The following is a 15,643-nucleotide window of genomic DNA, read 5'->3' on the forward strand; positions in this document are numbered from 1 at the left end:
TTCATACAGCCAACAGACACATGAAAAAATGCTCATCATCACTCGCCATCAGAGAAATGCAAATCAAAACCACAATGAGATACCATCTCACACCAGTTAGAATGGCAATCATTTAAAAAATCAGGAAACAACAGGTGCTGGAGAGGATGTGGAGAAATAGGAACACTTTTACACTGTTGGTGGGACTGTAAACTAGTTCAACCATTGTGGAAAACAGTGTGGCGATTCCTCAAGGATCTAGAACTAGAAATACCATTTGACCTAGCCATCACATTACTGGGGATATACCCAAAGGATTATAAGTCATGCTGCTATAAAGACACATGCACACGTATGTTTATTGCGGCACTATTCACAATAGCAAAGACTTGGAATCAATTCAAATGTCCATCAGTGACAGACTGGATTAAGAAAATGGGGCACATGTACACCACGGAATACTATGCAGCCATAAAAAAGGATGAGTTCGTGTCCTTTGTAGGGACATGGATGCAGCTGGAAACCATCATTCTCAGCAAACTATCACAAGAATGGAAAACCAAACACCACATTTTCTCACTCACAGGTGGGAACTGAACAATGAGATCACTTGGACACAGGAAGGGGAGCATCACACACCTATTGTGGGGAGGGGGTAGGGGGGAGGGATAGCATTAGGAGATATACCTAAGGTAAATGACAAATTAATGGGTGCAGCACACCAACAAGGCACATGTATACATATGAAACAAACCTGCACGTTGTGCACCTGTACCCTAGAACTTAAAGTATAATAAAAAAAAAAAGAAAATAAACTTCAAATTTTAATACAACAAATTCTATTTGTGGTATAATCTAAATAATGCTAATATAATTTAGAGAAAAAACAAAGGATTTAGTGACAAGGCATAAAGGGATTTTCCTTACATATAATATGCTAAATATTACTCGTTTTTAAATGGTGCCACTTGGTAACGAAAATACCGTAACTTTATTTGCTTGCTTTAAAGTAAACTGGCCATTCTGGAAATCAGATTTGTGTTTTAACAGATTTACGCAAGCAGTCCACTGAAGAGTGGAGCAAAATTTATCATAAATTTGACCTCATTTTATAAATCTCATGATGAAAAATTTTCCTCTTACATTATTTCATGTAATTTTAAAACCATAAACTACTTTCCCAGAAAGTTGAAATGTGCAATACTCTGAAATCGCCTAAATTGATACTGTTATTCTTAAAACATAAAATCAAATAAATGATCATTCATATAGCACCAAAAATGTCTTTGGAAAAAACAATACTCATACCTACTTACCATCCAAGGTTTCATAAAGAAAAAAAACTTTAACCTAAATATATAAAATAAAACACATTTATTTTACCATAGCAACTGATAATCTAAAGTATAAGATGCTAATTTCCAAATGTATCCTGGCTTGTGTATAGCCTTGGTTAAATGATCCATTGTATCAGAAAGATAAAGAAAAAATAATCATATTTCAGTAATTCTATACATCCTAAAAGGGAAGATGGCACATTTAAGTGGTTGATAAATTTGAAAAGCTGATTAAACATAATAATCACCATGTTGGAGGAAGACATAAAAATCGGAGAACAGATTTTTTTAATATTAAAAATGTGACACGAAAATTATACCATTTTAGAAAGGAATATAAAAGGCAAGAGTTAAAATAGTGGGATTAATATCATAGAAAACTATCCATGAGGAAGGTCAAATTCATTTTCAACATGTAAAAAGGATAAAGAGTAGAGGTATTTTAAAAGATTCTTAATGAGACAAATGTTAAAATACGGAACCCAATCTCAGACAAATACATAGAAAGGAGTAAGCGCCAACTCTAATATGCATAAGGTATCCCATCCTATAGCAAATCAGATATATAGGTACACTTGATGCCGTAAATTTTTTAAAAAATTGTCCATTTTGTTGCGTGTGCACCATCAATTTGAGTCAGCACCAGCGACAGCTCTGCAGTCCTCCTATGTGGTACTGATCAGGTGGTTGCAGAGCTTCAGCTCACAGCAACACAATGCAGCTGAGCAGGCAAGCACAGCCCACAGCCAGAAACAGTTCCGACTCTCCAGAACAAGACGACCTTTAAGCTTTACGTTTCCCGGAGAAAATGAGATGCTGATGTTGAAGACGACACTACGGTAAGATGTTATTTAAATCAGCAAAAGGCTGACTTTGGAATCTTTTCCTTTTAAGAAAAGTCAATGTTAAGATTAAATATATATTCAATAGCAAGTGCATGCACCAGAAATTTGCTGCAGTGTCAGTTGAGGGATATTTTTTATATATTCATTCACCTTGTAAATATATTGTTTTCCTTTAAAATGGGCACTGAAATATACAGAAAAAAATCACTTTATAAAATGTGAGGTTAATAGGTACAGTGTTGGTCTGGATTTTTCAAGTGCCTTTTACAAAGATATATTTATCCTAAAAACACAAAGATAACATTTCGAAGAACTGCTTTAATATCTAAATAAAATCTACCCTATACACACACATTGAATTACATTACTGCAGAGATTAAAAAAAAAAAGACACGACAGCCATTTTTTCTGATCTGAGTAAGAAAGCATATCATCAAAAATAGTAATAGCTTACAACTGCAACTCTTTCTTTGCAAAGAATGCTATTTTATCATATTAAGGCTCTAGAAAGGTAAAAAGAAAGAACATGGTTAGAAAAGGGGGGAGGGGGAGAGAAAATAAAGGAGAAAATGCAGGAGAGAGTAGGGAGAGAGTCTCTCTCTACCACATAGCCCAATTGAAGGATTAAGCATTTGGACTATAAATGAAGGGGAGCTTTGTTAGTTTAATCACTGGAACAATTATAAAAGGACTCAACAACAACGAGGTTTATTGAAAATTTTGCCTAATGCTAAGTGACCCATGCAGATGCCTAAACTGTATTTGCATATTAAAAGAAGGGTGTATCTGTTTGTTTCTAGGCTTTGATGGAATATCAGATATTGAAAATGTCTCTCTGCCTGTTCATCCTTCTGTTTCTCACACCTGGTATTTTATGCATTTGTCCTCTGCAATGTATATGCACAGAAAGGCACAGGCATGTGGACTGTTCAGGCAGAAACTTGACTACATTACCATCTGGACTGCAAGAGAATATTATACATTTAAACCTGTCTTATAACCACTTTACTGATCTGCATAACCAGTTAACCCAATATACCAATCTGAGGACCCTGGACATTTCAAACAACAGGCTTGAAAGCCTGCCTGCTCAGTTACCTCGGTCTCTGTGGAACATGTCTGCTGCTAACAACAACATTAAACTTCTTGACAAATCTGATACTGCTTATCAGTGGAATCTTAAATATCTGGATGTTTCTAAGAATATGCTGGAAAAGGTTGTCCTCATTAAAAATACACTAAGAAGTCTTGAGGTTCTCAACCTCAGTAGTAACAAACTTTGGACAGTTCCAACCAACATGCCCTTCAAACTACATATCGTGGACCTGTCTAATAATTCTTTGACACAAATCCTTCCAGGTACATTAATAAACCTGACAAATCTCACGCATCTCTACCTGCACAACAATAAGTTCACATTCATTCCAGACCAATCTTTTGACCAACTCTTTCAGTTGCAAGAGATAACCCTTTACAATAACAGGTGGTCATGTGACCATAAACAAAACATTACTTACTTACTGAAGTGGATGATGGAAACAAAAGCCCAAGTGATAGGGACTCCATGTTCTACCCAAATATCATCTTTAAAGGAACATAACATATATCCCACACCTCCTGGATTTACCTCAAGCTTATTCACTGTAAGTGGGATGCAGACAGTGGACACCATTAACTCTCTGAGTGTGGTAACTCAACCCAAAGTGACCAAAATCCCCAAACAATATCGAACAAAGGAAACAACGTTTGGTGCCACTCTAAGCAAAGACACCACCTTTACTAGCACTGATAAGGCTTTTGTGCCCTATCCAGAAGATACATCCACAGAGACTATCAATTCACATGAAGCAGCAGCTGCAACTCTAACTATTCATCTCCAAGATGGAATGGTTACAAACACAAGCCTCACTAGCTCAACAAAATCATCCCCAACACCCATGACCCTAAGTATCACTAGTGGCATGCCAAATAATTTCTCTGAAATGCCTCAACAAAGCACAACCCTTAATTTACGGAGGGAAGAGACAACCACAAACGTAAAGACTCAATTACCTTCTGTGGCAAATGCTTGGAAAGTAAATGCTTCATTTCTCTTAATGCTCAATGTTGTGGTCATGCTGGCTGTCTGAGGGTCCGCATTTTCTGAAACTCATGAAAGCACTCCTCCCTGATGTACAGTTGGCAAAATATGTCCATATCTAACCAGTGATTCAAGCTATATTAAGTATTCAAGAAAGCCAGTCTTAACATTTCTGACTCTGATGTAAATGAAGTAACTTGTCTTAAATAAAAGAAATGCACAATGCCTTGGTACTTGCTGCTATTTTACTGTCTCAATTAAGTAAACTAATGAGTTTCTTTTATAAAAAAAAAGAAATGTTTTCTTTTTAAGGCTTCAATTTATTGCACAAAATATAAAGCATCTAAACTTTAATATGTATTTTATGTATGTTTACACTGTCAAACATCTGGAAAATAAAAGGTCTATGCTCATAACTGTGTCATTTGGCTTTCTAGTCATACCAACTTTAGCAGAATCAAAATGACCTCACTATTTTTGTTCTAGGGTACCTTGGTAAAATCTTTAAGGTAAATAAAACGGTGGTGGTATCCAAGGATTTTGTCACTGAAGTAAAATCGCAGCTGCCATCCCATGAATGGTTATACTACATTATTATTTTACAGACAAGTCATAATTGTTTTAAATCTAAATGATGTCCTGCTTCTGAGGAACTCTTGGCTACTTTACAGATTATATAATGGACAAAAGCTCTTCAAAAAGCTAGAAGACACTAGGCTTTGCATTTTAATAAGAAAAGTTTAACGGTTTTGTTTTTTGCATGTAAAAAAAAGTGTTAAAACCACAATGAAAAAATTTAAAAACATGTAAAGAAGCAGTTTTAGTGCAGATTTAACACACCATTAATGGAAAATTTAAATATTTATAAAATTAAAATCCTACTACATGAAGGAGAAGAAAATTTGTATTTTGCAAATCAGAAATCAGAATGTGACTTACCTAAATTAAACATAAGATTAGCTTATGAATAAAATCATTGAGTCTGACCAACTTGGGCAGTACTGAGGGAGGAAGAGAGGAAGAAGAGAGAGAAAGGGAAAAGGGCATTTGGTACTACAACCAAGTGGTGAACCCAATAAAACAGACTGAGGACTAAGGCTAGGCATGGGACAGATCTTGACACTCCACATCAAAAGACACTGGAACTCCAACTAAAAGATAATCACTGAGAAATTTTCTACAAATATGAAAGTTAGCCACCTTATGAATTAGTAACAAACATAAGAAACAGCTACAAGGCAGCAAAAGAAGTCCTGAAACAGGATAGATTAAAATGCAAGATAGGATAACTGAGATGGGTGAGACACAACTGTGGTATTTAATTTGTGAGACGTAAGGCAGAATCTCATTTCAAGCATTTCTAGAGGTGGGAAAAAACCATAGAAAGGAATTTTATGTTCCTTCATAAAACTTTTAAAATTCAGATAGCCTCCTTTGCTGGTTTAGGAACATTTCTATTGAGAGAGAGAAAAGTAGTAACATTTTAATGTGGTTTTATTTTTTTTTTGCTTTTAAAGACCAGGATTATGGAAAAATTACCATCAAGCTTTAACAAAAGAGTCCTCTTTTATGCTGTCTAGTACAGTGGCTCTTGAACATTTTCTGCCCTAGCAAACCTGATTGGCTCACTGTGTCAGGGAATCTCACCATGAAGAAACAGGATAATTTGAAAAAGTCCCCTAAATGATTTTAAAATGCATTACCTCTCTATATGGGGAAGCTATCTCCACTCCCTCCCAAACACTGATTAGTACCTTCACCATCCATGATAGGGACTAATTGCTTAGATAATCCCTACTCTACCATATATTTGTGTATTATTTGAAAAAAATATACACCGACTTCCACAGAAAGTAGTTTTTTTGTTTTGTTTTGTTTTTTTGAAACGAAGTCTAGCTCTTACCCCCAGGCTGGAGTGCAATGGCGCAATCTCGGCTCACTGCAACCTCCCCCTCCCGGGTTCAAGCAATTCTCCTGCCTCAGTCTCCCAAGTATCTGGGATAACAGACACCTGCCACCAGACCCGACTAATTTTTGTATTTTCAGTAGAGACGGGGCTTCACCATGTTGGCTAGGCTGGTCTCAAACTCCTGACCTCAGGTGATTCGCCTGCCTCGGCCTCCCAAAGTTCTGGGATTACAGGCATGAGCCACCGTGCCCGCCCAGAAAGTAGGTTTCTTAGAAGTAATTGTCTTTTCCTCTGAGGATACCAAAAATTCAATGCTGTCTTAGAATTTTTAGGGAGAAAACTAATAAGAAAGTCAAATTACGGACTACTGCATTAGGAGCACCTATGGATTATGTCAACCCTACAGACATGTCTGCAAAATGCATAGTCTAACTTGGTAAATTTACAAGTACAATATATGTCAACTACTCAGACTCTAAGTCCTTAGACAGAAGTATTATCTAGCCTTAAAGAAAAGTTGACCCTTGAACAACATGGGCACACTTATACATAATTTTTTTCAACCAAACGCAGATTGAAAGTACAGTATTTGTGGGATGTGAAACCCACATACGGTATAAATAGGTTCCATAAGGAAGCACGTTCCTCAGGGCCGATTTTGGGATTCGAATATGTGCAGATTTTGGTATACACAGGGGTCTGCTAATCAACCCCCGAGATATACTGAGGGAAACTATAATTAGATAGTATTCCCTTCCAAAGAAATTGTATTCTTATTATCAACGGAAAAAGGCTCATTATTTGCCACTAAGTACTACTATATTACTGGCTCCAGAAAAATTTCAAAATGTATTAGTCCTCAGCATCTATCTCTCAAGCACATCAAATATGTATGCATATGTATACAGATATACACATACCTATATACATATATATCTATATCTATCTCCACCCAGCCATCCCTAAGTCTTGGCTCTACTTTACAGGCAATTTGCCTCTGCCACTTCTCAGCTGTATGACCATAGACAAGTTATTTCACTGCTCTAAGTCACAGTTTCCTCATCTATAAAATGGGCTAGCAGAACTCACAGTGTTTTTTTTTTTTCTGAAGATTAAATAACATAATTCACATAAACCCTTCAAAGTGTCTTGGCTCACCTACATTCCTAGATGCAGTAATGTTGTTGTTGTGAGGATTATTATGACATTTGTATGTCCAAACCCAATGCTATGAGAAATTCCCATATATGGAAACATTTCAGCTCTACATACTGAAAGCAAGGGAATGCAAGGATGTGCTTGCTTTAGTCTCTTCTCTGCTAGAAACCAGGTTTAGATCAGTGAAATAGGGACCCAGAAGAAAGTCAGAGAGACATTCACTTATCACAGCAGAATGAGAAGATGTCTTCTATGGCTAACTTAAAAGATCACAAATATGTGCTATTCAATATCTTCCATAATGATGTTATCAAACAACAGCAAATTCCTTTAATCCCAAAAATGTCAGACAAGAGTTAACCTAAAATCTTTCATAAAATTATTCCTTATAAAATATATTTTAAGAACTAGATAAAAGAATGTATTATACACTACCACCCAACATCTTGCTGGTGAAGAGTAACTTATATTTCTATTAAAATGACAATCAAAACAAGGATGCCCACTATTGCCAATCTTTTTAACAATATTTGGGAAATTTCAAAACAAAAAAACAGAAATAACAGATATTGGCAACAAATAATTAGAAAATTATGGGAAAAAATATACAATGTCAAGAAGTAACATTAACATGAAATACGCAGGATCAAAAGGGAAAATCTGAAAATATTAATGAGAAGTATAAACTAAGACTTGATGCAGATGACAAACTAAGGTCTCTCCATTCATTCATTTTTTCACTCAACAAATATTTAGTCAGCACCTGGAACATATCGAACACTAAGGTACAGAGGACTTCGGTGGGATACTATAAAGTTGCAATTATTTCCAGTATAGTTTATAGATTAAGGCAATTCTGAAAAATATTCCAATGAGAAACATTTTGGAACCTTAAATCCACTTAGAAACATTAGCAAGAATAGAAAAAGAAGTAAACACTACAGTTATATTAGCCTATTTATTTATTTATTTCATACAGAGTATTGCTCTGTCACCCAGGCTAGAATGCAGTGGTGCGATCTTGGCTCACTGCATCCTCCACTTCCTGGGTTCAAGCAATTCTTCTGCTTCAGCCTCCTGAGTAGCTAAGACTACAGGTGTGTGCCACCACGCCCGGCTAATTTTTGTATTTTCAGTAGAGATCGGGTTTCACTATGTTGGCCAGGCTGGTCTTGAACTCCTGACCTCAGGTGATCTACTTGCCTCGGCCTCCCAAAGTGCTGGGATTTCAGACGTGAGCCACCATGACCAGCCGATATTAGCTTTTCTTGAGAGAGAAACATATATCAGCCATAATAATTAGGACAGAATGATAGTGGCATAAAAATAGAAAGATAACCACAATACAGAAACAACAGCACAATGAGAGCACAGGTACACAGAAGAACTGAATATGTGACCAAGCTTTACTTACTAGCTGTGTCACTTCAGCAAATTAGGTTTCCGTGCCTCTATTTCCTTACAGGGTTGTTGTGAGAAGAAAATGAGAAAATACAGATAAAGTGTTTAGAACACTGCCTAGCACATAGTAAATTCTCAAACATTGTTTGCTGTGGAAAGAAAAATCAGAAACCAAAGGGAAAGGGAAAGACTCAATAAATGAGGAAATTGGAAAAAAGTTCAGTTTAACACTCACTTCATGTGATACACTGACAAAGTGAAAGAAAACATGAACAAGGAAGTCATAAAACCAGCAGAAGAATTTAAAAATATTTGTAAGTCTTCAGGTGGAAGGCTATTTAATTATAAAAAAAAAATCACAAAGAAATTATCAATAGATTGGTCTATACAAAATCCCCATTATGCTGAAACAACCAGCCTGATAAAAATATTCAAATAAAATGGTGTAAAGGAGGTTGTTAATCAGGAGCTCATAAAATTGACGAGAAAAAAATCTTAAAATTCGCAATAAATAAATGGACAAAGGACATAAAAAGACTGTTTACAAGATATGAAACACTATGATTAATATATAGGAATATGGCCAACCACATAATTGAGAAATGCAATAAAAATGTTATATCATTTTCACTATTAAAATAGCAAGCAATTAAAAAAAATAAAAACCAACGATGGGGAAGGTAGAATGAAATGGCCACGTTCACATATTGGCACAATTCTTTGGGAAAGCAATCTGGCAATGAAATTTAAAAAAAGTAAGATATTTTAACTTTTGTCTACAGTGAAGGTATTTAAACTTTTGCCTATAGGTAAATCACAGCATTCTTTCTAACAAGAAAAACTGAAACAATGATAAATATCCACCATTGGGAAATTAAGTAAACGATGACCCACTGACCAGAATATGTGGCCAATAAAAATATTTATGAAGAGTTTTTTAAAGTGTGAAATGTGGAAAATGCAAATATTAGAAAAATAAGAAAAAATTACAGGACATAGAGCCATGTATTAAAAGTAACAAAAGAAACATGCCAAAATGCTAACACTGCAGACCAAGCATATATTATTACCTGCCTTGTCCTTGAAATAGCCAAGAGATCTAAGAAAAGAATTATTGAAATGTTTGTCTAGGGCATCCAGACTGAGTAAGAAAATAAGAGAAATAAGAAGACACAGATGAACTGTGTACCAATCCTTCCCTTTCAATAATTTCTCGTATCTCAGAATAAAATCTAAACTCTTAATATGGTTTACTGCATGATCAGGGTCTTGTTTCCCTTTAGAGTATCATCTTAAAATTTTCCAGCTCTCTAACATTTTATAGTTCAAACAAACAAAATATCCTCTGTCCCTCAATCACCATGTTTCGTGCCACTAGGCTTTCAGAGAAGCTGCATGTCCTCTCTTCCTCTTCTTGTCCTCTAGAACCCTACTCATCCTTTTGATTTCAACTTAGACATTCACTTGCCCTTAGAAGTTTGTTTTTTTGACCATCTTTATCCGCGTTTATAAATAAAATAATGAATTAACATAGATCAAAGATGTGACTAGTGGGCTAACAATGACCTACTTAGGACAGACCAAGTCAAACCTGCTAGTCTTATTCTAGAGTCTAAGTTTCTTTCATTTATTTCAAAGTTACAGCTTCAAAGTCCTGAGAAAAGAGAGATCGAAGAAAAGGTAAGAATGAGGGAGGATTTGGCTAGGCTACTACTAGTCATATAAGAAACTAGTTCTGGGGCCGGGCACGGTGGCTCAAGCCTGTAATCCCAGCACTTTGGGAGGCCGAGACGGGCGGATCACAAGGTCAGGAGATCGAGACCATCCTGGCTAACCCGGTGAAACCCCGTCTCTACTAAAAAATACAAAAAACTAGCCGGGCGAGGTGGTGGGCGCCTGTAGTCCCAGCTACTCGGGAGGCTGAGGCAGGAGAATGGCGTAAACCCGGGAGGCGGAGCTTGCAGTGAGCGGAGATCCAGCCACTGCACTCCAGCCTGGGTGACAGAGCAAGACTCCGTCTCAAAAAAAAAAAAAAAAAAAAAAAAAAAAAAGAAACTAGTTCTGGGTCAGGCACCATGGCTCACGCCTGTAACCTCAATAATTTGGGAGGCCAAGGTGGGTGGATCATTTGAGGTCAGGAGTTCGAGACCAGCCTGGTCAACATGATGAAACCCTATAGCTACTAAAAATATAAAAATTAGTTGGCCATGGTGGCAGGCACCTATAATCCTAGCTATTCAGGAGACTGAGGCAAGAGAATCACTTGAACCTGGGAGGCAGAGGTTGCAGTGAGCCAAGGTCACGCCACTGCACTCCAGCCTGGGTGACAAGAGCAAGACTCTGTCTCTCCCTCAAAAAAAAAACAAAAACAAAAACAAAAAAACAACTAGTTTTGGGCAATGTGGAGTTACCTTTGGAACAATTCTAGAGAAAGGTTAATTCTGATACCTGTGAACAATTCAGTATAGAAAATTGTTCGAGGGAAGTTAGCAGAGAAGTAGAAACAAATGTCACCTTAAGGCGTCACTAATGTGTTAAGCAGATTAGTACATTTCACACTTAGAAAACTGTGGTGCAAAGTGAGGTCTTTAAGAAGCTCAACTTTTAAGAAATGCCAGTTTGGTTCAATAGCCCCAACTTCATTAAATATTTAAGAGCCAGGTGAGATGCATGCTCAACATACCCATTTATCCTTATCTAGAGAGCCTGGCCTGAGATTCTGAATCTAAATTTCTGGAAAGTTACTGATGAGCCCAGGAGCAGTGGCTCATGCCTGTAATCCCAGCACATTGGGAGGCCAAGGTGGGCAGATTGCTTGAGCTCTGAGCCCAGCAAACCCTGTCTCTATAAAAAAAAATACAAAAATTAGCCAAGTGTGGTGGCGTGTGCCTGTAGTCCCAGCTACTTGGGAGGCTGAGGTGGGAGGATGGCTTGAGCCCAGGAGGCAGATGTTACAGTGAGCTGAGATCATGCCATTGCACTCTAGCCTCGGTGACAGAGCCAGACCCTGTGTCTCACACACACACACACATACACACACACAAAGTTATGAATGAGATCAAAGCACAGAAATTATACATACATACACACTCACTAAAAACAGGAAAACTGCTTCGCTCCTGTCTGATCAAAATAATTCTAACTATATTGGTGGTTTAACAGCAAAGCATGACATAAAGTTTATCACCTGTGTGTGTTTTTACCTTGGGCAAGTGATTAAATGTGTCCTCTGATAAAAAATATGGTTAAGAACATATATTCCAGAGGTGTTTTAAGGAACAGATTAAAACATGTATATTAAAGCACTTCGTGGGTGCTATATAGCCATTTTAATGATTACTATCCTTTGTGCAAGAGATTCTTGGATAATTAACAAGATTAGAAGTGAAAATGACTGAAACAGTAAGAGTAAATAGTTTCCCACATATCCAACATCTTCAGTTATGCTTCAAATAATTAATTTACAAGCTTTGCTATTTATCCCCAGAAAAAAATTATTTAGCAGTAAAAAATTAGATGTCTGAATATTTCACATAGATACCAGAAGGCCAAAGATCAATAAATCTAATTAAATACACCAGGAAATGCAGTTTTTCACTTTGTATTATTTTGTTGCGTATAGTCACAGGTGAAACATACTAAACGCTTCTGGAAGGCTGATGGAATTCGAATGAATGTCAAATGCTTGCCTCAACAGAAAATAAACTAAGACTTAATGGTTTTCATTGAGAAAGAAGAAAACAAAACATAAGTAAGGGAAGACAAAGATGCCATACACCACAATAACCACTGGAAAAGCCCTAATTTGCCATCCAAAGCCTCAGCGACCACTATCACATTTGAGATATTATGTAGTGTAAGAGTAACTGGCATACAACCACATCCATTTATGAGTTCTATTATTTAGACATTAAATACTCAGCTGTATTTCCTCATACCAATGACAAATAATCTAAGAAAGCAAACAATTGTTTAAAAAGAGTTTCACCTATTTATAGGATCTAAAATTTCCTCATGCTATGGCTTTTCCACAAGATCACGTGACTTTTTTTTTTTGCTTTAACAAAATATACTTGGATAAAGTATTATGAGTCTCTTGCCTCAACTTTAAATTCTACAAAAAAAGGTGCAGGTCATTGAATATGAGCTTAGAGACACCTTGTAAAAGCTAAAGTCTCTTTAAAACATATTAAAATAGGCTGGGCGCAGTGGCTCATGCCTGTAAGCACTCTGGCCAAGTGCTGGCCAAGACGGGCAGATTACCTGACGTCAGGACTTGGAGACCAGCCTGGCCAACAGAGCAAAACCCTGTCTCTACTAAGAATACATAAATGAACCAGGCATGTTGGCATGCACCTGTAATCCCAGCTACTCAGGAGGCTGAGGCAGGAGAATCACTTGAACCCAGGAGGTGGAGGTTGCAGGGAGCCGAGATCACACCACTGCACTCCACCCTGGGCAACAGAGCAAGACACCGTCTCAAAACAAAAAACAACAAAAAAGCATATTAAAAGTATCAAGGAATCACTTGAAATTAGTAAAAAAATTCATATATTAACTGAGTTGACTATAAACTGATTTTAAATTTAAACATAAATGTCATACATGATACATCTCATTTTCTGTATATTTCTTCAAAGTAGTCATGTTGGATCGCTATACTTTTACTTCAATGATACCATCACTACTGAAAACAACTCTGGGGCCGTTCCTTTCAAATACCACTAAGAGCTAGTTTACAAGTTATATAACAAAACTTTTTTTTTTTAAAGACAGGGTCTCACTGTCACCCAGGCTGAAGTGCAGCCTTGACCTCCTAGGCTAAAGTGATTCTCCAGCCTCAGCCTCACAAGCGGCTGAAACTACAGGCTCTCGTCACCACACTCTACTAATTTTTTGTACAGATGGAGTTTCATCATGTTGCCTAGGTTTGTCTCAAGCTCCTGGGCTCAAGCAATCCACCTGCCTTGGCTTCCCAAAGTGCTGGGACTACAAGTGTTAGTCACCATGTCCAGCAGAAAAATCTTATCTTAAACAAAAAACAGTATCACTAAACGTGACATTTTGTCTTGCTTATCAAAAAATTTCAAGTGTGAAGATTTTCCACATTCTACAAGAATGTATTTCAGACTTTGACAACACTTCCAAAAAATCATTTCCCTAAAATGTTGTGCTCAAAGGTGGCACAGTTTGAATTCAGCGCATTACCTCCAATGGCGACTCTTCTGAGATGAACAACATTCATTTGGATGCATTTATTCTCACATGCTTGTTTCAGAATCTTTTCACTTTTTTTTTTTTTTAAAAGACAGAGTCTCACTCTGTCTTGCCCAGGTTGGAGTGCAGTGGTGCGATCTCGGTTCACTGCAACCTCCGCCTCCCAGGTTCAAGCGATTCTCCTGTCTCAGCCTCCCAAGTAGCTGGGACTACAGCCATGTGCCACCACGCTTGGCTATTTATTAAGATGGAGTCTCACACTGTCACCCAGGCTGGAGTGCAGTGGTGTTATCTTGGCTTACTGCAACCTCTACCTCCCGGGCTCAAGTGATTCTCCCGCCTCAACCTCCTGAGTAGCTGGGATTACAGGCGCGCACAGCATGCCCGGCTAATTTTTGTATTTTTAGTAGAGATAGGGTTTTGCCATGTTGGCCAGGCTGGTCACGAACTCCTGACCTCAAGTGATCTGCCCGTCTCGGCCTTCCAATGTGCTGCGATTACAGGCGTGAGCCACCACGCCCTGCCTCCACATTGTTTTATAGACTTAAACTTCATAATTACATCTCAATGGATTATTTCCTTTGAGGATTAAACACTTAAACTGAAATAAATGAACCACAGTTGATTCAAGAAAACAACTTTTGGCCAGGCACAGTGGCTTATGCCAGTAATCCTAGCACTTTGGGATGCCGAAGCAGGTAGATCAGCTGAGGTCAGGAGTTCTATGAGACCAGCCTGGCCAACCCTATCTCTATAAAAAAATACAAAAATTAGGTCAGGCGCGGTGGCTCATGCCTGTAATCCCAGCATTTTGGGAGGCCAAGGCAGGCAGATCACTTTAGGTCAGGATCTCAAGACCAGCCTGGCCAACATGGTGAAACCCCATCTCTACTAAAAATAAAAAACTTAGCTGGGCATGGTGGCACATGCCTGTAATCCCAGCTACTCAGGAGACTGGGGCAGGAGAAGCGCTTGAACGTTGGTGGGGCGGAGGCTGCAGTGAGCTGAGATCTCGCCATTGCACTCCAGGCTGGGTGACATAGTGAGACTTTATCTCCAAAAAAAAAGAAAAAACAAAACAAAAATTAGCCAGGTGTAGTGGTGCATGCCTGTAATCGCAGCTACTCAGGAGGCTGAGGCAGGAGAATTGCTTGCTTCTAGGAGGCAGAGTTTGCAGTGAGCAGAGAGCGTGCCACTGCATTCCAGCCTAGGTGATAAGAGTGAGACTTGGTCTCAAAGCAAACAAACAATAACAAAAATCTTTTTACAGAGCAACAGATGGATTGCAACCACTATCATTTTTTGTATGTGTCAAGTCATAACCACCATATTATTCAGAATGTATCAATCACTAAATTATCTTTGTTGTACAAGTTAAAGACTTGCTTTACCACTAACACCCAAGACAACTTTACTTACATAAACCAAGTTATCAGAGAAAACAAAACCACTCAAGAAATCTTTTGGCTCAATTCAGAATTCCAATTCTAATCACAAGTATTAAATCAAGTCTTTTTCCTTCAAACTGTAGTCATGTAGGTCTATAATTAAAAAGGGTAATTAGGCCCGGTGAGGTGGCTCATGCCCATAATTCTAACACTTTGGGAGGCCAAGGCGGATCATTTGAGTCCAGGAGTTTGAGATCAGCCTGGGCAACATGACAAACCCTGTCTTTACAAAAAAAAAATACAAAAATCAGCTAGGCATGGTGCTTCTA

The 15,643-nt window shown here is 37.8% G+C and overlaps 2 protein-coding genes across 2 annotated transcripts in view; one reads left to right on the plus strand and one right to left on the minus strand.

Annotated features, from left to right (window-relative positions):
- The window catches only part of NF1 (neurofibromin 1), a 293,561-nt gene that overhangs the window by 81,778 nt on the left and 196,140 nt on the right, over positions 1–15,643 (minus strand).
- OMG (oligodendrocyte myelin glycoprotein) lies at positions 1,902–4,657 on the plus strand. Its single transcript, XM_017890921.1, has 2 exons — positions 1,902–2,155; positions 2,962–4,657. The coding sequence occupies exon 2, from the start codon at positions 2,968–2,970 to the stop codon at positions 4,288–4,290; it is 1,323 nt and encodes a 440-aa protein (XP_017746410.1). The 5' UTR covers positions 1,902–2,155; positions 2,962–2,967; the 3' UTR covers positions 4,291–4,657.

Source organism: Rhinopithecus bieti, unplaced genomic scaffold, assembly GCF_001698545.2.
Source record: "Rhinopithecus bieti isolate Rb0 unplaced genomic scaffold, ASM169854v2 scaffold_19652, whole genome shotgun sequence".
Classification (NCBI taxonomy): domain Eukaryota; kingdom Metazoa; phylum Chordata; class Mammalia; order Primates; family Cercopithecidae; genus Rhinopithecus; species Rhinopithecus bieti.